This window comes from Phaethon aethereus (genome assembly GCF_964289735.1).
Source record: "Phaethon aethereus genome assembly, chromosome: 2".
In the NCBI taxonomy this organism is placed as follows: Eukaryota; Metazoa; Chordata; class Aves; order Phaethontiformes; family Phaethontidae; genus Phaethon; species Phaethon aethereus.
In genome coordinates this window covers 60,446,661-60,469,614 of record NC_138582.1, presented here as the reverse complement: position 1 = coordinate 60,469,614, position 22,954 = coordinate 60,446,661, and the positions used below count along the sequence as shown (strand labels likewise).

Below are 22,954 nucleotides of genomic sequence, written 5' to 3'. Positions count from 1 at the left end.
GGGAGCTGCCAATTGCCAGGGGCACAGCTGAGGACCAGCCCTGCCTGCAGCACCCCTGCCTCCTCACCTGCCCAGGCACTTTGCTCACTGATCTGGCTGAAGTCTAACTGGGGAAAAAACCCAAGCAATTAGTGTTCAGCCAGATCAGCCCCCTGAAGCCTCTTGCCATGACCTTGGCAGGTCCCTAAGGAGTACAGAGAAGGAGGAAACACAGGACTAGAGTGGAAAGAAAGGTGAGATTGTGGACTTACGACTGGTGTAAACCATTATAGGATCACACCTTCCAGTTACAATCAGACAATTTTTTTTGACAGCAAAATTAAATGAAGCTGTGAACCCAACACTGTTGCCAGGAATCCAATGCATCAAAAGGCTACCCTCACAAATGGCCCCTGGGCCACTGCAAAGAGGCCAAGGGGCACCACTCCAAGGACATCGAAAAGCACATCAGGAAAAGGACCTCCCTACAAAATCACAGGACACTGTGTGGCATGGGGGGATGTCCCAAGGTCAGGGACAACCTGTGGTTAACACTCACAAGGGAGCAGGGCATCCACCCAGCAAACTCCTGGCTCACAAGACAAGTTAGGTACCCGTTCACTGTTGGGCTGACTAAACACAGCCTTAACAAGTCCAAACTGAGATGCAGTCTTGAGCCTTTGGCTCTGTAACAACACATCTTAACCACTCCAGGTCCTCGGGGAGGATCACTCTCCTAATGTTCTCTTGCTGTTTGAGTGAAAAAAACATTACACTTTCCAGGGCCCTTACTGGGCCAGTGTTCTGGATCCAGCAAACAGTTACTGCAGCTTCACAACACAGTAATAGTAATAAAACTCCAGGATATCAGTAAATATATAGAAAGTCACAACAATGTGCATTTCAAATCTTCATACCCTAGGTGAGCTCCATTCATTCCCCCTTCACTCCCCTTCAAATTACAGCAGCAACAAACAGGATGTCACATCTGAACCTCCAAAGACAAAATGAAAACAGGCTACATAAAACATAGCAGGGTCTAAAAATAATCAGACAGTATATCTTAAATTTATGTTCTAATTTTCTTTCTACTGACAAATACAACCTCAGCAAAAGACCTAGCTGTAGCGAGCATCAGAAGTGAGATCAGAAGTTTTTCCAACAGTTGCCTGAACTGCTCCTCAGGAGGCTTTGCTGCAGACCCAGCACAAGGAGAAAGGATTTGGTGCAAGGGGCTCATACTCACCGTCTGCAAAGTTTCTTCCTGTCTTCTGCTTTGGCTCTGTCGGTTGATAAAGGAACGTGTCGAGAGCTTGTAATGGTTCAACAAGCAGATGATCACTACCACCATAACAGTTATAACCACAACTATAATGATGATTTGAACAAACTCCAGTTCAGCTAAAACAAAGAAGAAAAAAAAAAAGAGGAAAACATCAATCACACACAGAACATTACCGATCAAAGCAATAGCCTGAAAAACCTTCATTGTTTCATCAAGATTCATCTGGAGAAAGATGTTCACTGCTGCCTATTTCCCAAAGTTTTGCGAAGAAAACTATGTTCTCAAAGTATGAAAATTATTCATTTTTTGGCAGTACACTCTGCATGAGTGACCACAGGTCAAAGCTAAGAAACTCCTTGGTGATCCTTCTCTGCAACCTTCACAAGGTAATAAATCCTTCACCATAAACACCACACTTTTTGGATAATAGAACAATTTCACTGGGGGCAGGGGGAAACACCAAAAAACAAACACACACAAAAAAATATACCACCATCCCCCATTTTAATAGCCACCTGAAACACCAGTGAGTCCAGAGAGCTCCATAAGCTTCAAAGCAGAGACCATGGAAAGAGGAATCAAGGACACTGTATCTAATAAACTAGCCTTAATTTTTTTTTTTTTTAATCAGCTAAATAGCTTGAAAGGTACCTAAATCAATTGGAAAAACAAACTTTTTTCCTATTGAATCTACACATGGTGTCTTTTTCAATTACTTCTCTCCAACTAAAGTAAAATTAACTTTTCTAGGACATTCCCATTCAGGTAAAAATCTAAAAAGAGATGTAGTACTCTAAAACAAGATATGTTCCACTACGGTTAAAAATGAAACTGGGGCCTTGGCTGTTGCAAGAGATACAGTTACAGTGAACTCCATCAGAGCCCATCATCTTATCTGAAGTCCTGCCTATACCACAAATATTAAGTATATTTAGAAATGAGTCACTTCTTGCACCCTTTCGGCTATACTGGAGCAGCAAGGATGAGCAACATAAGGGGAGAAATTGCCCTTTGGAGTTACACAGTTGCTGGTATTTCTATGGAAACTGCATTGCTCACAGAGGATGCTCTCATCTTGAAGGAGAACTCCAGTTAATGGGAGGAGGTCGTTGGTTGCTAGGCTGGTAGAAAAAGCAAAGCAGCAGTGCGACTTTCTCAGTTTCAGCACTTTACAAAAATGGCACTACTTTTGGGTGCCAAACCATCAATTTTGGGGAACCAATATTATATTTCGGTTTGAAGACGACAATGAGGAAGGATAGATAACAAAATATAAAAACAAAAAGATAAAGCAAACATCAGAAAAAACAAGCTTCCCCCCGCCCTCCTTATCTCTTTCATTTGTAGTCATCCTCAGCCTCCTGTGTAACAGCAGTATGCTTATGCAAACACAACACGACTATGGAGCAGAGCTAGAAAAATGCTGTTCACACATAAAACCCCAAACGACCTGCAGTGGAACGAAAGGAGGAAACCCAAGGCCATTTCATTATTCTAAGATCTCTCGCAAACAGAACCTCCACCTAGAGGAGCTGCGAGCGGACTGGTGTCCAGTGGGGGCTGGCGCCCAGGTCTAGCTGTTTGTCACAAGTTACCAGCAGGCACGGACACGCCACCGTCCAAGCACTGAGCTTCTCCAATTATCTCAGTAGGAGTAGCTAAGCTTATTTAAGGCTAAGGAAAGAGTAAAGGGCAACAATACACCTATCATTTATCTTCTCTTTGCTGTTAAGTACCATCCACTCATCACTAAAACCACCAACGTTTTCAGAAAATTTGATAAGTCAGTCCTTCGCTCTGCTTTTGCTATCAATCCCATATGCAGCAATCTTCCTCCCCTCGAGTCATTGGAAGCTAACAATGTCAGCACCAAAACATCAAAAAGCAGGAAGCATAGAATTAATTAAAAAACAAACCCACCAAAACCATGCTTAAGTAAAGAGTCAATTTTTCTTGGCTCAGCAGCACAGAATACCGATTTGACAACTGCTGCAATTCACATTCTGCGGCTAGTAAGTATCAAAGGGTTTCTTTACCCAAAACTTTTTTTGAGGGGGCCTATGTAATACTTTAGACTGGAAATTGAGAGACTGTTGCTAAAGGGCAACACGCAAAACAGGCAATGTTGATTTAGGCTTTCCTAGAATGCAGAGATCACTGGAATGACATGTTACTTCTCTATCTGCCAAGGGCAGACTCTTCTAAATTTATCAAAGCCCCAGCATTTCAGTGGCGGGGGACGGTCCCTCTCCTTTAGAAATAAAATTATTAGGTCTGTGAGCACTTCCCTTGGAGGGAATCATCTGGAAATGTTTGACTAAAACCTAGCCATGCATTAAAAAATAAAAAAGAAAACCACAGCACACAGGATTTTCCAAGTCCAGCTTTACGTCACAAACACTACAACGCAACAAACCACCCTACTGATGTTCAGCAGAATTTCTGCACGGGAAAGCAGAGGGAAAGGAACAGGGAAGGTGATTTTTAATCTCTTCTTCCTCCTGACTGGCCCTTCTGTTACTCATTAGATTATTAACCGGAAAAAGCAGAGAGACAGGAGCAGCAGCAGGCCCTGCTCCAGGCAGCCAGAGCAGTTTCTGGGGGCTGCTGACGGGCACGGGGTGACTCCGGCCACCGCCTCGCCGCCTGCCCCACGCGTGCCGGGCGCGAAGGGCCCTCGCCGCGGCGGCAATGCCTTCCAGGTGGGCATCGCCTCCCGCCCGCTCCTCCTGTAAATTAACTGCGAAAGAGACGGGGGGAGCTTCCGGAAAAGAAACGGTAACCTTTTTACATCCCCAAGTCTCTCCGTCACACTCACATATACCCGTTTCTTCACGCGCAGGCAATCACCTTTACAATACCCTCCCCCCTGCCCCCAGGAGAATATCGTTCGTGTAAACGCACAGCCGGAAAAAAAGGCAACTATATAGTAAATGAAAACACCTTGAAGGGAGAGCGTGAAAAAAAAGAAATCATTTTATAACCCTTAATCAACAATCAGGCAAGCAAAAGCGTCCGCACCGTCACCCTCAACGTCCTCCTCCGCAGGCCCCCGCCCCGCGGCCCCGCCAAGCCGCCCCTCTCCCAGCCGCCCGGGCCGGGCGCAGGCGGGTGTCGCGGCGGGCGAACAACAGGGTACCTCTTTCCAACAACAGGTCTTTCAACCGCGCATCCCTCGCCGCTGTCCTGTTAAGCCGCTCACTGGACATGCTCGCCGCCGGCGGGCGGGGGGCTCAAGCCGCTCCGCCAGCCCCCTCGGCGGGCGCCGCATCACCGGCGGCCCCGGGCTCCATGCGGCGAGGGGACGCCGTCCGCGGGCCACCCGCTCAGCCCTACGCAGGGACTGACAAGACAGCCTCCTCTCGTCCGCCCGCCTCCCCAGCGCGCCAGCAGGGCCCAGCCCCGGCGCTCAGACGGCGGCTACCGACCACCAGCTGCCGCTGGCGGCGGGCGGGCGGGCAAGGCCGGTACCGGCCGCTCTCAGCCACCCCCCCAGGCACCCCCCGGTGCCGCCCGCCGCGCGCCCGTGTGCGCGCACGCAAGGACACACGGACACGAGAGACGCCTTTGGGCTCCGGATGGCTGGGTCCCGCCGGGCTTCGTCTGGAGCTAAATGAATTTAAAAATAAAATTTAAAAAAGCCCCACAAAACCCCAAAACAAGAATTGAAAAAAAAAAAAAGTCAAGAGCGAAAAAGGGGTGGGAACGGGACAACACAAAACACAGCCCCTCGGCGCCCCGCTCCTCCCCGAGCCCCGCCGCGGGGCCTGGGCGGGCAGGAGGGAGAAGGTGCGTAGCTTACCCGCGCCGCCGCCCCGCCGCTCTTTAAGCCCGGCCCGGCCCGGCGGGCGCTCGGGTCGCCCCGGCTCTTCCGCCTGGCCCGGCCCGCCCGCGCCTGCGCCGCCGCCGGCCCCGCCCCGCCCCCTCGCACGTGCCCGTGCCTGTGCCCCGCCCCGCTGCCGCGTTCCGGCGGGGGAGGCCGCGCTGCGCGCCGCCGGCGGCTTCCCGCCCCAGACGTGGGTTTTGGCGGGGGAGGGGGGGTGGTGGTATGTGTGCGAGCAAAGCACCTTCCCGAGTTATTTAACGGTCCAGGTTCCGCGTCCGTGCTGCTTCCGCCGCCTTGGAAAGGCACCGGGAAGGAAATGGCTGCCCCAGCTCCTCGTCCCCTTCCCGCGCCGCGGGCACGCGGCCGGCAGGGAGCGGCGGCAGAAGCCTTCGCCCGCTGCACGGCCGCAGTTTTGCTGTGCAGCGTTTTAGGGAGAGTCGCGGGGCGGGGGAGAGACATTAGGGAGACGCGTGCTGGCACAATATTGCAAAACAATAACCACCAGAAGAAGTCATGCCTACAGCCTGAAGCAGTCCACGCGTTAGAAAAGAGAAGGGGAAGGGAAAGGAAAATGAAAAATGGAGATTTTGAGACCCGGGCTCCAGCCACGTGCGTGGTTCTTCAGCAGAACTGCCAGCTCCAGCAGCGTCTGCCTCCCCTTCAGCCCCTTGGCCGGCCCCAGCCTTTCTGGCCCAGCTGTTTTTCGGGCAGATTGGTTCCCCATCCCCATCCCAACCCAGATTCATGGTCGAAGCACCACAAGGGAGGCCGGTAGCAGGGACCTGGTGGCTGTCCCCGCCGCTGCAGCCCACAGGAGCAGCAGAGCCCCACAGGCATCCCTGCCACGCCAGGAAGCCCCACTGGCACCATGTCCTTCGTGAGCACCACGACCACGTCCCTCAGCTCCCGGGGTGTTCCTCCTAGGTCTGCTTCACCAGCACAGCCAAGCCCTCCTCCCATTCCTAGTTACTCCTCTGGGTCATGGTGGCATCCCGAAGGACCGGGCAAGACCGGTGCACGTCCGGGTGCGCAGGAGCAGGGAGCTCACCCTCTGGCCCGCACTTAGCCAGGCCCTGGGAGCTGCTGAAGGCAGAAGAGCTGGGCGGCAGGGCCAGCAAGGCTCCATGTCCCGCTTCCAGCGGGCTGGCTTGCTCAGCACGGCTCCACACCAGCATGGCTCCCCTCGCAGCACAGCCACAAAGGTCCAAGCCCCCAGGATGTGCTCTGGGGCTGACCACAGACATAGACCCACTGCTCCCCACGCCTTTCAGATCTGCAAACCCCGTAGACCAGTCTCAAAAAAAACCCCACAAAAAAAAAAGATCCCTTGACTCAAAGTCAAGGAGCAAAAAGCAGGAAGGGAAAGAGGCTGAGGGGAGCGAGCCAGCTTGCGGTCACCCATCAGGCTTGCACTAGGAAGAATCGGGGCCTTTACAATATTACGGAGACACATCCTGAGATACACATCCACCGCACGCAGCTGGGCCCTCTCCTTTGGTTACAGGCTCTCCTCACCGTTGGCATTTATTAAACCATTGTTGATGTTTAGCTCAATACTGTGAGGTCTAAAGCCCCAATCCAAACAGTACAGTCAAGCTGGGGGACAGTGATTGTGGGCCACAAATAAATACCCTTTGAGAGTTCCTAGAAAAGCAGAATGGTTTTAAATTGTATGTCAATGGAATGCTTTTGTGCAAGCAGAGTATTAACTGACTACAGCACCATTACCAGCAGAGGGAAATAATTCAATACAGATAGCAGATGTGGAGCACCTTTAAAACTACAATCTTATCACCCCTAGACTACTTTGAAAACAATTAATTCAACAGACCGGCCTTTTAAACACGACTGTTGTATGGGCATGACCCACTTTGTGTGTACAGAATCGCTGCTGAGTCTCATTATCTTCCAAATTCTCCATCGTCAAGGACTGAAGTTTAAAACAAAGTTTCTGAGCCAAAGATTGACCCACACATATCATTCCCAAACCTCATGTTTAAAATGAGATGGTGGTTTCAGGTAAGCGTAGTTTAAAGAGTATAAGCAGAAAACAGAATAAAATTAATATATTAATACTAATGCTGCTCCTTTACTTTGGTCTCCTACAATTGAAGCCTGAATATCTAGAGTCTTCAGTTCCTGACAGGCAATAACCAAGAGCATAGAACAATTATGCTTTGACAAGACTGGGAATTCAGCGCATAGAGAGACTGATACTTTACACACTTTACTCACGCTCTAGCCCACTACTTCCCTACTCATCAAAATTTGTTTAATATTATTGTACAAGTGCAGGCACGATGACTGCAAAATGGTTACAGGCTGCTGTATCCATAAGCAATGCACCTGATAAGCATCCTCAAGAACATCCTCAGGACAATATTTGGCTCATTACCTATTTATTAAGAATTTATCATCAAGTTTTTAATGTGAACCAAGCCCTTTAGGGGCTGAACAACTGCGTTGCAAGTGCCAGGTAGCGCAAAAAAACTGCTTTGTCAACAAGGACAGGGGACCTGCTTCCTTCTAAAATTCCGCTTCTGGTAACAGGTTCCACCGTGGACGCTGAGCAGGACAGCTGCTCTGGCGACAGCGTTGAAGCTCCCTAAGCAGGCTTTGGCACACCGAGTCGTAATGCTCCTCCACAAGCCATTACAAGTCTACCATATTAATGACAAAGCCAAGGGCTAGTTAAACTTGGTAAAATTTAGGTGAAATTTTATAAAGGACGTATTTACTGATTTGTCTCCTCTGTCTTGACCGGGAAAACAAAAAACTCATTCTGGAACCCGCAAGAACAAAACCTCATTTTTTGTTTTATTAATAGCAAAGGTGTTAATCTCGTAAGTGTAAGAAAACACAGTTACGCTTTGGCGACCAAAACTGGACAGATGTTGCTTTCTCAATATGAGTTTTGCATTTCCGCTACTTACCCCTTTTTTTCTCTGCTTCTCTAAAGACATTACTGTGGGCAGGCTCTTGGCCAGCCATTAGTCTGAAGAATAAGAGAAAAAACACAGTCTTGAAACTGGAAAATAAGGGGGTGTTTCCTCCTGCCTGCAGTCAGCCCCTTGGGGTCACTCCCCTGGGGATGCTGGACGGCGGAGGGGCGTGTGGAGGTGCTTCCCCCCGTCCCTGCGCTGTGATACAGCTCGGAGCCACGTGCCTGACTCCAGCCCAGAAAACCATCTGAGATGGGCACAAGCCTACGACCATTAACGCTTTCACGCAGGACCGCACGTCCTTATGCGCCTCTTCCAGGTGGCACCAGGATGATGCTTCATGGTCGAAGCCACGTTGGGATGACACGTTGCCCGTCGCGGGGGAGCACGTGCTTTTAGCCCCCCAGACAGCCAGGTCCCGCACAGCAGCCCCGTGGGTCTTTGGGACTACCCGGATAATCGTCGCCTGCTGCAATCCCAGCCCCGTGTCAAGCTAGCGGCCGTGAGGGCACGGCCCGGGCTCCTTCCTGCCGCCCTTCTTGTGCCAGCCCCGGCGGCACAGCTGAGGCACAGATGAGCCGGACCAGGTCTCTCCTCACAGGGGAAAAAGTCACATTGCTTGCTGGGAGAATGCTGATGCCAACACCAAAAAAAAGGAGGTGGGAAACAGTCAGTGAGGGACAAAGCAGGAGACTGGGACCATCCCCTTTTGGGTAAGGGTCTGCACTGGGACAGGCTTCAAGCGACCGCAGACACAGCCATCGAATGCCCCACGTCGTCATGTCTGCCCCCTCCCCCCCAACTACCACCTTCTGGGGTAAATTTTTGCCTTTTTGGTTAAATCTGGAGTTTATAGGTTAAGTTTGTCAGCAAAAAGGTACTGGGGAGTAACTCCACACCACGGAATGGAACAGTGCTTTTCTCATTGGCAGTGAATTTATGTAACTTATTTGACAGCAGGTACGTATCTAGATGTATTATGTTGTCGTGTTTAATGTGATTAGGTGCAAGGAACAAGCAGATGGGAGCAGTGTGAAGAGATTAGCAACACAACCCAAAAGAAGCAAGTTTGGTGGAGGGATTTAACGGAGAAGAGGACACTGTTTAAGGCCTGTAAATTAACTTGCTGTTAAAGCTCTTCTTTACGCTGCATTAATAGGAAGGATTGTGAAATTGATTTCTCTTTTTAAAAAAAAAAATATCACCCTTTGCAATCCTCGGTTAAAGAGCTCCCTCCAGATCTTGTTTCCTAGGAAAAAACAAAGCGGTCCTTCATGTGCACAGTTACTTGCACAGCTTGCGTGGTCCATGCGCTGGCCACGCGAGCGGTGGTTTGTTTTCCTGTGCTGAAAGGAGGGTTCAATCTGGGACACTGAATTATAACATGCTGTTTTAAAAGTAATCACCATTTCAGACCTGACTAGCTGTAACTCTGTTTACACTGGCGAGTGAGAAAATCTACTCATGAATTATCCCCACTGCAGTTCTATTAGTCCTCGCACGCCAGCTCAACACAGGCAATTTACAGTTGTCTCCTCCAGCAGGGTTAAATGGTACAGTGAGAATAATATGTTGGCCCCGTTTACCCTGGAGATGACACTGCTGGTAATTTCGATGCTCCCAGGCCACTGCTGAAAAACAGGTACAGAATTTCCCAGTGCTGATGCATACGGAATGGGGAAGCTCTGGGCAGGGAAAGGCAGCTGTAAATCTGAGGGTGATAAGCAGCCCAGGCTACTCAGACCACGAAAATATCCCTAAAGGGACGAAGCAGGCAGGCAGCTGAGAAACAAAATTTCACGCAGGTCACCGTTATGCTGAACCCTGTTATCCAGTGACTTCCACTTATTTTAATCATTGACTAATTCAGTCCTCCATTTAGTTCTATTAAAAACTCGGGAACAAAATCAGCTGCACTGAAAATGCTCCAACCTCTTCCATCCTTCATTTTGATCATAATCCGTAGCTTTTGGCTTATTTTGAGCTCAAATCTAACCAGTGGTTGTAAAACCAAGCCATTTAAGTACGAGAAGAAGCAAGAAATGATCTCAATGTAATTTTCTTTAATTCCGTTGTTATTCAGAGTTCTCCCAGCAGTAATTGCAATTAGTATGTGGTACTGGACTCTGTGGAGTCTCAGTGGTTGCAGCATGACTACCCTGCCTAAGCTCCCCATGGTTTCCAGGCAATTCCCAGCAAGTACAGGGAAGAATCATCCCTCATTATTAATACTTTTTTTTAGCCCATTCAAACAGGAGTTAGAAGAGATGCACTAAGGACCACATTAAAAAGCTGTGAGAGCACAAGATGCATTATCCTACCATAGGAACAGATGAAAGTTAAATGAGAGACAGAATTAGCATGGGTGCTAGAATCTATGCATATGCAAGAATCCACCTCCAACACAAACCTGAAAGCCCTGTTGTAGAAATATAGGTTGCTAAATAAGCTATTAGCAGTATTTTACAGACAAAAAAATGTTTTTTCTTCCACTAAAGAACGCTCTTTGGAGTTACAGAGAGTCTCCTGCCAGGTGGATTATTCACTCCATAAATTTCAATTGCCAACAAACTCTGTGGCAGCCAGGAAAAGAAACTGATGGGCACTGGACTGCAGATTAACAGATTATAAAGATATTTTAGTACTTTCTGGCTAAGGCATATAGAAAGACTTCAAAAAGCTGGACAGTGCAGAAACCTTTCAAGATCACAAGAAAACCCAGCAACCCTGGTCTAAGAAAAAAAACTAAGGGCAAGGCACAGAACGGAGATAAGAAAGGAAAGCAGAACCAGGATTACAATAAGGTACTACAAATACAAGTAGAATGTGAAGAGCTGTATTTTATTTCTGACATGAATATAATCAGCTGGTTTAGAAATATGAAGCTCTGCCTCACTGATGGTGCTGTCTAGTACCTAAAAGTAAAGGATGAAGAGAGGAACCTGGAGAAGGATATGGGGGAGAAAGGGAATCAACATAATGCAAAACTTGAGGTCAGTGATGACAGAAAAATAATGCTTTTTAAGAACTACAATGCCAATGTAAGCTAGTATTAACATTTAAAAGTGAGTAAGGGAAATACTGAAAAATGGATCTACAAGCAAAACAAAGGAATTTCCTTCATTTTCTTTTATCCTGCAGTTTTCTTATCATTTGTCTTGCAGCATTTATATACATGCTGTCTGGATGTGTAATCATAAGGGAAATTAACCCTGTATAACCCCATGCTGCAGAACATTTACAGAAATTGCTGTAGAGAAAACAACTCTAGGAATAAAGTGGGGATGTTCAAACCATCAGAAATCAAGTGAGTCACAGACATGATAGGTCTGAAGGATGGGAGAATCTCTTTATGAGAACATGCCATTAAACATTACAATCAAGCATAAAATTGCTCTGCCACAGTATTTTGTTTTATTTGCATTGTTAAATTTATTCTCCAAACAATAATGGATAGTTTATAGCACTAGTGATTTACACAAAAGGAGCTGCGTAAATGCATCCCAAATGGGCGGCTTCTTTCTTAAGAATTGTAGACTCAGTTTCCTTCAGTTTGATCGCAAATCAGTGACTCACACAAATTTCGTATCTGCCTCAGGATACAATGGCGCAGCTTCTAATGAGGTTTCATGATGGATTAAGTTCCTATGGTGCAAGAGAGGTGTAAAAAACTTATGCTAATTTAAAAATGCACACTGCATTTCCACAAATTGCCATGTTCCAAAGACTATAGTTGCTTTGCCATTAACAACTGTTGTCACTGAATCCTGTATGGCTATTTCACTAAGTTCATTACTTCTGGCTTCTACAGCCCCACTTAAAAAAAATACATTGTTTGTATACAGTTTGTGTGTGTCCACGAACACAAATTTTCCCCAATAAATCAATGTAATTGGTCTGGAGAAGGGGGACACAGTTTAAGAGTATTTAAATTGGTCTACAAAACAAATTCACCTCACTTGCAGTGCACCCCCAAAAGAGATGGGGAATGAGATTTCTCACATGCAAAATTATTTGGATTTGCTACAGTTTATAACCCACTTTGTGATATAACAGAGTATTTTATTCCCAATTCTCAGCATTCCAAAACTGTTAAATCAGGCTCCCTCAAATCAGAAATCAGAAGAGTGGCATAAAACAACACTTTGATCATATCTTTCCAGTGCTTCTTTGACCTTTACATCAAAATGAAGGTATTTGTCAACTCCCTTGATTCCAGCAGCTGAAGCATTAAGAAACTCCCTCAATTTACAGTAAAATCTTGAGAACTAACAACACTGGGAATAAGAACCAGAATCCAGTCAAGACTTCTTAGGCCGGCAAGAATGACAATAACTGCAGATAGAACGTACTCAGCTCATGGGGAAGCATCAGGAAGTTTCTAATGCACTTGTTTTCTGACTAATGGCCTAAGTGAGTGTGTGGACAATAATCCTCACATGGGAGATGTGAGGAGGAGATGAGAGAGAAAGTCTGCAGAGAATGTTGGTTGTCGGATGCTTCCTGCAGTTCTTCCATAACCACTTAGTGGGAGCCAGTTTTAACACATCGTCACAGGCATTCCTCGGCAAGCAGCAGCGTTTCTGCCGCTTCCTTCAGATTGGCAAAGGAGTAAGACTTCCCAAAAATACATCCTCTAGAAAAGAGGGAATTAGGCGAGTGAGCTCAGCGCTGAATGGGAATCGGATACCTCACTGCTGCTTGTGAAAAGCAGACCTCTGAGTAAACCACCAGCAAAATGACAACCACATTGCAGAAGCTACCAGGCTATTTTTACCAAAGCAGAATATGTTATCTTTTAATTTTGTATAAAGGCAATAAAAATTCATAAGATTCATGCTCTGCTTGTAAAGAGAAAAGCTGGGTAATACAGCATTCCGACCACATGGTTTTTAACATTACCATGAATGGTCTACGTTCTTCAGTCTTTTGACATGTTCACAGGGATGGTGTTTACACTGACTCGTTCATAGTACATCGTATCACATTTTAATGATTCAGTACAGCTCTGACAAAAGGAAACATCTGCCATAATTTTTTCTTTCGTGAACTTTATCACAATTAGAAATCTGATGTTTCACCAGCCTGTGTGCCAACCGAGAAGCACGCCAAGTTCGGCACTTCCTGATACATACAAATGCGTGCAGCATGAACAGCTAGTACCAACAGCACCAAGCCATCACTGACTTGTCAGTTCCCACCACAAAAGAGAAAAAAGATCACAGTTTGTGGGTAATAATTTCATAATCTTGATCTGGTTTCCATATGACAGAGTGCAAGAGAGAGAAAGAAAAAAAAAAAAGAAAAAAAAGAACGCTTCACAGCTCTGTGTGATGACAACATAAGATTTCTATATCTTGCCCTATTGCAGCCAGAAAGATATTAAAGCAGCATGTCAAAACTGGCGTAGCTTCTAAAAAACTATTCCCAAACGTCATTTGATGGACAGCACCCTAGCAACTTGAGACGAAGCTGAATAAAATCAGGCCAATCCCACCCTGTGCAATGACAGTATTCTTGACTAGTGGTATCTACAAACTCCAGCCACTTCTGAGACACTGCACATATGACAGGAAGCAGCTTGACCATTTACCGTGAAGACCACCAACCTCTTGTACCCTACCTAAGGCTGGGGTAACTCTTGTACCTCTAGGCAGTACCGATGACACTGTCATTTCAGGGTGGAAGCTAAGAGCCAGAAACAAAACCAGCAGCCTGATGATACAAGCAGTGCAGTGCTGCTTCATATGTGGAGTAGCAGCATGGGGTGGGCTGTGATGTTATGGAGCCCAGGCAGTCAGGAAGGATGGATGTTTCTGAACAGACTCCAGGTGAGGGCTGAGGGGTGCTTCGTAACACTGTTCCTCCATCCATTTTTTTTTCCAGCATAATACTGGATTGGGTAGGGTACAATTAAATTTGAAGCGTCTCATAAGAGGACTTCAGAGACTGAGAAAGAAAAGGAAAAACATCCCTGCATACAGAACATATAAGACTGCCCCAAATGTATGGCGTAGGGGATGGTTAAGGAGATGTATGGTCTACTAGCTACAAGATCAGACAGATTCAGCTTCTCTCCCCAGCTCTATCGCAGACCTGCTAGTGACCTAAGGAAAGCCCCTTCAGCTCTCCCTGCCCGTCCCCACTCTGCTCTCCCTTGGTACCACAGCAGCACCTACGCAGCACTTCCACAGAGCCTCACTCACTTCAGTCTTCACGCACTGCCTGGTACCAGTACCATACGACATTTAGGCTGCTAAGCCACTCCTGAAGATGGCACGTGAGCACCTAAATCACACAGGTACGTTTTCAAAATCCGCCCAGCGGTGAATGGACAGGTGTCCTTTCCCAATGAGCAAAAGGCTGGCCCCAAGCAGCTGCCTGTGTGCAACAGCAAAAACCAAAATCTGCTTGAAATCTCACCAGACACTCTGGGAACTGACAGCTAATGTATCTTACAGTTGGTTGGCTGGTATTTTTGGACAGGAGGCTGCATTTCAAACTACTTCATCCTATGTTCCCACTCGCTACAACTGTATATCCGACACTGTCCTGACTCACTGGTAGCATTTTTGTGTAGCCCACTAAAGAGATACCATTACACCCCGTTTGGGTGGGGCGAGACTTTCTGGCTGAATCTCCTTGTCAGAGAGGAAGTTTTGAGAGTAAGATACTAATTTTCAGAGTTACAGAGAAACCATGCACTCCCATGTGTGCACATGCACACGGAGAGGGGAAAAAAGCACGTTTGCTCCCTCTCACTTCTCCACATTACCCCACTGGGGTAGCAAAACTACTGATGTGGCGCAGCCCTCATTTTTAATAAAAAACATGGGCTTCAATAGGATTAAGGTAAAGGGTTAAAGCCTGTTATGCAGCCTCCAGGGAGAGGACTGGGCTTTCAGCCCAGCCAAGGAGGGGAGGACGCTGCTGTGGCACAGGACACCTTCCAAACCACCTCCAGGCAAGCCCAGGGCAGATGCAGCCTTCCAGAGAAGCAACGGGCAGAGAGATCTTTCCATCATCCCTTTTGGCCTAAGATCAGGGGTCTCTGCCGTACTTCTGATCCACCAAGTTTTAAGCCAAAGCCGCAGAGAATCGGTCTGAGCCAGGCAAGAGCTTTGCAATGTGGATTTGTGATCCTCTGCCGCCACGACCGCTTCATGCATTCGTGCAACGATTCAAGAAACAGCTTTGACTGCTCACCCATTAACTCTGGGACGTAAGTCAGGTTTGCAATGCTGGGAGACAGGCTATTTTTACCACACTTAGAATGTGCTGTCACAGTGGTAAATCCCAGTTGCAGATTTACCAAAAGCGCTAAGGGGATTTGTCCGGGATTTCAGGACACCCGGCATCCTGACCTGCACAGCAGCTCAGACCGGGCTTTTTGCCATTCAGAAGTCCCAGACAAATGGCTCGTGAGAGCGTGCAGTTTGCCAGTGTAGTGCGCATTCAGCGAGCGTGCAGGGTCTGGGATGCCTCTGACATCGGAGGCCTGTGCTGGTATCTCAGCCCCTCCATACGCTGCGCGCCGGACTTCACCGAACGCCTACGTGTGCCCACACGCGCACCCACCCCTTCTCCCGGCCATGATGCCCGAGCGCACCAGACCATGAGGACCACGTGTACAAACTCCCTGTGGCACGTGGCAAAGACCTGGCCGCACAGCCCCTGCCCTCAGGCAGGGCAGTATGTACTCCCCATACATCCCGCGCCACTCCCATTTCTGTAGTCTCAATCAAGCGCAGCGCGCACTTGGAATTTCTTCCCTCACAAAGCTGACGCCTTACAGCGTCCCGGCCCACCTCTGTTCTGAGGGATGCGAAACCCTGGCTGCGGCAGGTACACAAAAGGGTCTCACGGAAGAAATCTCAGTGAACCCGTCACTGATGAGTGAAGTCTAAGAAAATGTTGCCCTACGACACCACGGATGGCGAGGCTGAGTTGCTGCTGATACCTGCCGTATTGACTGCCTTGGAAGCTGCATGTCATCCTATTAGCACAGTTTTGCTAAATTAATTAGAAAAGGCACACCCTTTCCAACGCTCAGCCCGGTTTTTTTAGACATGTCGAATAACTTTACCTTGCTGTCAATGTATCTGGTTTCTATTTTACACGCAGAAGACGGGAAGAGGGGAGTTGCTCAAGCCAAGGAACATGAATCTGTCATACAACCCAAACTGGCTCTCTCAAACAGCTTGAATCTGTCCTTTTTTGGGCAGACGTCTTAGACATTCTGAATTTAAGGGGACTCTGGCATTTTTCGTTCATGTCCTCTCATATTTCTCACTCTGAAAGCTCAGGCTAGGACTTTTTGTTGATCGTGGGTGTCTTCCTCAAAGCCAGCTTAAACGTGAACACCTCCAAAAATTTTCAGGAAGGTGATTTTTTGGGTTTTGTTTTTTGCTTTTTTTTTTTTTTTACTTTTAGAGGCAAGAGTTGTGAGGAAGATAAGAATTTTGAGGGTCTGGGTTTTTTCTGCTAAAAAAAAAGTTGGTCTTTTTTTCTTTTGCATAGTGTGAATTTTCATTGCATAAAGAACTGTCTGAGTCCCAGTTTCCAAAATGTTCATATTTTATATTTTCTGCTACATTTTTTCAGTTAATACTTTACAATTCTGCCTGAAACTGAAGTAGTTTTAGCTTCTCTATTGCCTACACATTTTGTCGTTTCTAACACGACAGTACTGTAACCTGCTTGTTTTCTCAGTGCATCTTTCAGCATCACTCATACTTCACAGTGCAGATGTCTAATGCAGATCAAGGCACGCGCTGCAGTATATTCTGTTCCAAAAGATACCCCCACCTCCTCATTTGTTTTGCAACATGACTATCAAAGCATTAAATAAATAACATAATAGTTAGCATATATCCATTGTTTCATATATTCAGAGTGGTTTATAGATGTTACCTAATTTCTCCACGTGCTACTCCTGTGAAATAGATGCAGAGGTGATCATTTTGTATGAATTGCAGCTAAAAAGCAAGTCAATAGCTGAACTAAATAATCAGATCAAGAGCCCTTTCTCAATTTTCGAGGCCAGAATAAATCCCATTTGTAAGGAAGAAGCAACAACGACAACAAAAAATTGCAGACCACCTCCTGCAAGTGAATAAAATGTAGGCTAAACTTAGATCACTACTTTTTCTCTGTGAGCCTCTAGCCCAGATCCGAAGCTTGAGTTCTCTCCCTGAAAGCTCATACCCAGAGGCACGGCTCACTGGTCAGTGCAATCTTCAAAGTTTCCCATCTTGAACAATTTATTTTCAGGAACAAAGCTTGGGAAAGGTCCAGAAACCCCGTGTGGGTTGGCAGCAGCTCAGGATGCTGTCTAGGTGTGTCTGGCTTGCCCAACTAACAACTCTTCCTACTTCCTCCATTCAGAGCACACTTGTGTTTCACCGTACGGCAGCAAGCCACCCATTAACTTCTATTCCCTCTTTTCTGAAAAGGCTGCTGGTTTCTCCCACCAGATCCCCAGCTTTACAGGCTGTCAGACACTTTGGGTTTTAGCTGGTGGCTGAGAACTCGACAGCGAACGTAGAGTTCAGGATTTACGGCTGGGAAAACAATTTCCTGAAATATCGGTATGAATGCAATGCAGAAATACGCCACATTGTAACGGTGAGTATTCTTTCTCAAAATGGAAGTGTGAAACTCCAAGCACAGCTCTATGCCTGAGATAAGCCAAGAAACTTCTGAAATGAGTAACAGGCCTTGCTCAGCACCCCGCGGGCAAAGCAGCCTCCTCCTTCCTGCTCCTCTTCCCCCTCCAGGTAGCCCCGGCACCGTGAAGACTTGTTTCTCAGCTATCTTTCTAAGCCAAACTCCCCTCACTACTGATACCAGGGCAGTGTTTCCCAGGCACTATGCTCAATTTGTTAAACGTGAAATGGGTCCCTCTGAAGGTTTTTAGAACCATAGAATCATTTAGGTTGGAAAAGACCTTTAAGATCATCGAGCCCAAACTTCAACTGATTTTTCATGTGCAGAAACACAGAGGGAAATAAACGCTAATATTAACCTGTTCAAACAGCAAGAGATTCCACTCCCACCCCCTTAAAGCTATAAAAATTAAATCCATAAGGGCATTTATAGATAGTGCCTTATTTAGGGAAGAAAACAAAAGTGACTGACACAGTTATTTGTCACTGCCGGTAAATAAATTTGCGCGGCTTATGATGTTTACCCTGGAGTACGGCTGACAGATCCATCCATGCCGCGTTAGAAAGCCGCCCCAATGACAAACTTCAGCTCCCTGCTCTAGCAAAGCTGATGTATTGACTAGACAGGTAGATATTAGGTGCTCTGACTGTCTGGAAGCTATGGAAATCATGCCGCACGCATCTGACCGTTGTCAGCGGCAGAAGACAAGTGCCGGCCTCATTCTTATTCCAGCCAGGAAAAAGGCCTCATCTGCATTAGCCTTTTTACTGAAAGGCTGCCATATTTGTCAGTTCAGACGCGTGTAAGATAAGCTCTTTCCCGTTATCTAATATTTCACCAGGCAGTGGAAACGAAGGATAAGCAGAACCTAATAGTCTATGTGGGCAGGAGATCTTGAATGCTGTCAAGCTCAGCGCAAGGCCTGGATGCCCTAGACAAGGGGAAGTTTACAGCAGAAGTTAATCACTTCATTTTGAAGAAAAATTCATAGGGATTTGGAGAAACGGTTATGACTTATCCTGACTACGCAGCAAGCCAGGAGACAAGTCTAAAACCCTTAGTGCAGCATTATACTTGGTGTCTCTCCCTCCCTATAACGCAGGTACCACTCGGCTAAAATTGCAGTCCGGTCAAAGGGGATTAAAGAAGGCAGCTGTAAAACCACGGCTTTCCCTAAGCAGCCGGAGGAAACAGAAGGACAGGCAGGGAGAAGCAAAATGAAAAAAACAAATTCTGCCTTCTTGAAATGTCCTGGGCCGATCAGGCCCTTGCACGGCAGCTAGCAGAGGAGTACCACTGCAGCCTGGTTTACCTGTACTCCTTCCCTCTGCCCGAGCCTCAGAGTTGGTAGCAACCGGACAAACAGATCAGAAAGGCTCTTGCTCAGTCGCAGGGCTCCCAGGCGAGCACGTCTCTAACAGGTTTTTATGCTGCATAATGTGGATACAATGGTGCTAAGTGAATTCTGAATAAAATTAAGATAGCCTGTTTCAGAGCTCACAGAGTAAGACTGATTTAACAGCACATCTGCTTAACAGATACACCATCTTAAGCAGAAGTAACTATATGGTCACACTACTCCATTTTAATGCACTGACATGAGAATCACTGTAGTTACATGGCAGTGCAGCCCCAGTATGAGCTTTCATCATCGTTATGTCCCACCTCGAATGGCCAAGCTATGCCCAAATCTATTTTTTTTTCATCTGGCAAAAGTGGATTTTTTGGGCATAACTGTTGATAGGTGCCCTGCCAAAACGTAAGCAACAGCCTGAGGGAAGGGTTACAAGATATGAGTGGGATGTGGTATCCAGCATCCCTCTGCTGCCTGTTCCTGATCCACTGCCCACATTTTAAACCACTGTGTAAGTGACACAGTGAGTTGTGTTGTATGCATGGGCTCCTAACATCAACTCTGCACTTAATATCTCACCTGGTAACCAATAATAATTTTGATCCTCCTTGCAGTCAACGCTTTGGCCGTCAATAGCAACAGTCCCAGGATAGATGCTGTCAGCAACGCCACACCGTGCGTGTCCGCACGTGATGGCAGCTCTGCTGTGTCACCTGCCTGCTCCCATCGTGTGACGACAGGGAATACAGAAAGTCACAAGAAACCTATTCCAAGGGAGTCAAGTTCTCCTCGGCGTCAGCACTCGCCGTTCTCGCCAGTGCAAGCCAACTGGGGGAAGATGCGTGCAGCATGTGAGCCTGCAAGGAAAACAAAGCCTAGCCTGCGTCTAATTTTAGGCTTGGCAGCCTTAAGGTTGTTCTGGGCCATCTTTATCTTTGGCTTTTCCAGCTCCTCTTCCTTTAAGGTCATACCCTTAAAAGCAGTTGTGCTGCCTCTTGCCCCAGGTCTCTTCCCTTCCCCACATGAGCCCGGCCAGAGGGTGCAGCAGTGTGAAAGCTCTGACCTTTCAGAGAGCTGGCGGGACGCCTTGTCCAGCAAAGACCTCTCAACCTGCCAGCATAGGTGGGACAGAGAAGGGATGATCCCTTGTGCTTTGTCACATCACCAGCTGGCTGCACAGCTTCTGAATCGCCCTTGTCCTCGGGTCGGTCAAGAGCTTCTTTGCCCTTTTTCACATCAACTTGCAGTTTATTTTTCCTCTTTTTTTTTTAATCGTGTACATTAACCACTTCATTTAAGATATCAGTTTCACATTACTGGGAAAGAAAAGGGAACGGGAAGGTGCCAGGAGATGAAGCCACATGGAGTCTTCTAGCTGCTCAAGCTCCATTTCCCCTTATAGACCCCCCAAACCCCGAAGCCTGTCCAACAGGACTCACGACACCCACTCCTCACAGAGGAGCAAGACGCCACAGGCTAGCTGCTTTGCAGAAATTGCCCGGAGGTACAGGCAGGATAACGCCAAATATCCTCCTGCTCTCTGCAAGCCGCAAGCTCCTGCTGTGGCATGCCAGGGGAGAGGAGCGAATGCTGACATGGGGAAGTGGCTCCCCATGGTGCCTCAGCCCAAGGCTGGTCCCACCATCTAGGCACGGGCCCTCTCCAAATGGCAGCCACAGAGAGTAAGCACGCGGCAGCAACCCTGACGAGCCTGTGCTCCCAGCCCCAACCACGGCGATCCGTGTCTAGGGAGTGTAAAAATGCAAAACGGAGAGGAAGGCTACTGTAGCCTTCCAAAATGTTTTCATTTCTCTGTTAATTTCCTAAAATGCAGCAGGTTTTTATTTAAAAACTGGAAGCAAAATACAAGAACCTAATGGTGCCCCTTCACCTTTTACTGTATTGCACCTCTGCCAGCGTCTTCCACACCCACGCCCGGAGAATGCGGCAGATTACCCATCGCAAGACCGCCGCTGGGTCCCAGCCCCAGGGGTACCGTACGGCCTCCTGCCCACCTGTGGCAGGGCTAACAAAAGCATCTATCAGCTTCTGGAGGAAAGCGTCTTTCATGCAGCCATACAACATGACCTCTTCCTCTTACTTCGCATTCCAGCTGCCACTCCGAAGCTTGCACAGAAATGAATAATCTCATTTTCTCTGCTTTTTAATATTCTTTTTTTTTTCCCAGGGGGAAGGGAGAATCTTGATCAGACAGACGTGGCTACTTAAAAGCAGCGTCTAGCAAGTCCATTCTCCGATGAAACAATTGGGGCAGAATGGCTCTCTGTTAATGTTACATTTAGTCATTAAAAATGTGCATTTGTGATTCTAAAAGCTGCTAGAGGCAAAACACAACAGAGAGATACATACTCAGATTTACATTCTGTTTCCAGCCTGGTAGACTCAGTGAAACTAAAATTAACATCTCTACCTTTCATATGCATTTACAGACAAACATACATTAAGTAATAACCACCACTGCTGTACACATTTGAATGCTCTTTCAGCATAGGACTAAATGCCTTTTGAAAAACCTAAATAATTTAGCATCATAATAGTGTGAAGTGTGTAAAAACACTTATATACTACGGCATCTAGCTCTGGGGTACAGCACAGGGGATGTCATCATCTTAAAGCAACAATATGATGGCTTTGGGCTGGAAATACACACAGCTAATTTGATAAAAGGAACAAAAATACTTGAACTGGACTGGAAACCATCACTCAATAGTAATAATAGATAATACAAATAAAAATTATAACAAAATTAATACAAACTATACACTGGGATCTTTAACTATGAGGCTCTATAAAGATCTTGGTTTCACATTTCAACCATGCTTGTTAAACATCATCTTGGTAAAGTTCGTTCATCCTCACCATTTATTTGTGTTACAGGAACATAAAGATCCTTCAATCAAGAATCACAACTGCAGTGGCCTGAGCACTGCGTAATTAAAAAAAGAAAGTCCTTACATCTATGATCTTGAGGTCTGGAACTATGACAAAAAAGATGAATTGCTTATGAAACAGGTGGTGAGATGTGCCAGGGGAGGCTTAGACTAGATATTAGGAAAAATTTTTTCACTGGGAGAGTGAACATTGGAACAGGCTGCCCAGGGAGGTGGTGGAGTTACCATCACTGGAAGTGTTCAAAAAACATGTAGACGTGGCACTTTAGGATATGGTTTAGTGGGCATGGTGGTGTTGGGTTGATGGTTGGACTTGATGTTCTTAAAGGTCTTTTCCAACCTTAATGATTCTGTGATTCTGTGATTAAGGAGTAAAATGCTCACATCCACTCTACAAAATTCTGTGTATTCTTAGCTCAGCAGCTGCCTAGCCAAAAACAAAACAAAACCACAACCCTGAAGGAAGCCTTTTTAGGATTTTGACAGTAAATATTATTTCCCATATATCAGGGACCATCTACTGAATCACCAAGACAGCTTTCTGTTGCACTAGGACAATCTTCCAGCAAGCCACATGCAGTAAATACAGACAGACTAAAGGGAGTAGCAGGAGAAATTAGCACCCATTGTATTTTCTGTATTCCAAATGCTTTCTGCTCTCTTTTTTTCTGAGCAGTAAAAGAAACTGTGAAAACAAGGTCCAGATACTAACAGAAATAAAGTTGTTTCCTATCTTCCTATTACCTATCTTTTAGGTATTTTTGGTGTCTCAAAAAACAACACACTCTGGGAAATAATTAAAGGTTTAAAAAACAAAAAAGGCAATCTGAAAGGTTCAGCTTAAGTAAAAGCAAATTAACGAGACGGACACACAGTTCAAATGCTGTGGCCAGACTACCCAAGACTCTCCTTCACCACCAGCAGATGAAAAAAACAAATGTGAAAGCTATAAATATTTGTTCTATCACCCAAACTTTGCTTTGCTTC

At 46.6% G+C, this 22,954-nt stretch overlaps 1 protein-coding gene across 3 annotated transcripts in view; it reads right to left on the bottom strand.

Moving 5' to 3' along the window:
- Window positions 1–22,954, bottom strand: part of LDLRAD4 (low density lipoprotein receptor class A domain containing 4) — a gene marked incomplete at both ends in the record, with an annotated part of 180,600 nt that overhangs the window by 11,586 nt on the left and 146,060 nt on the right. For all 3 annotated transcript variants that reach the window (XM_082015105.1, XM_082015106.1, XM_082015107.1), the window contains one exon: window positions 1,226–1,380. In XM_082015105.1, the coding sequence (XP_081871231.1) occupies window positions 1,226–1,380 (155 nt within the window). The remainder of the gene's footprint in view (window positions 1–1,225; window positions 1,381–22,954) is intronic.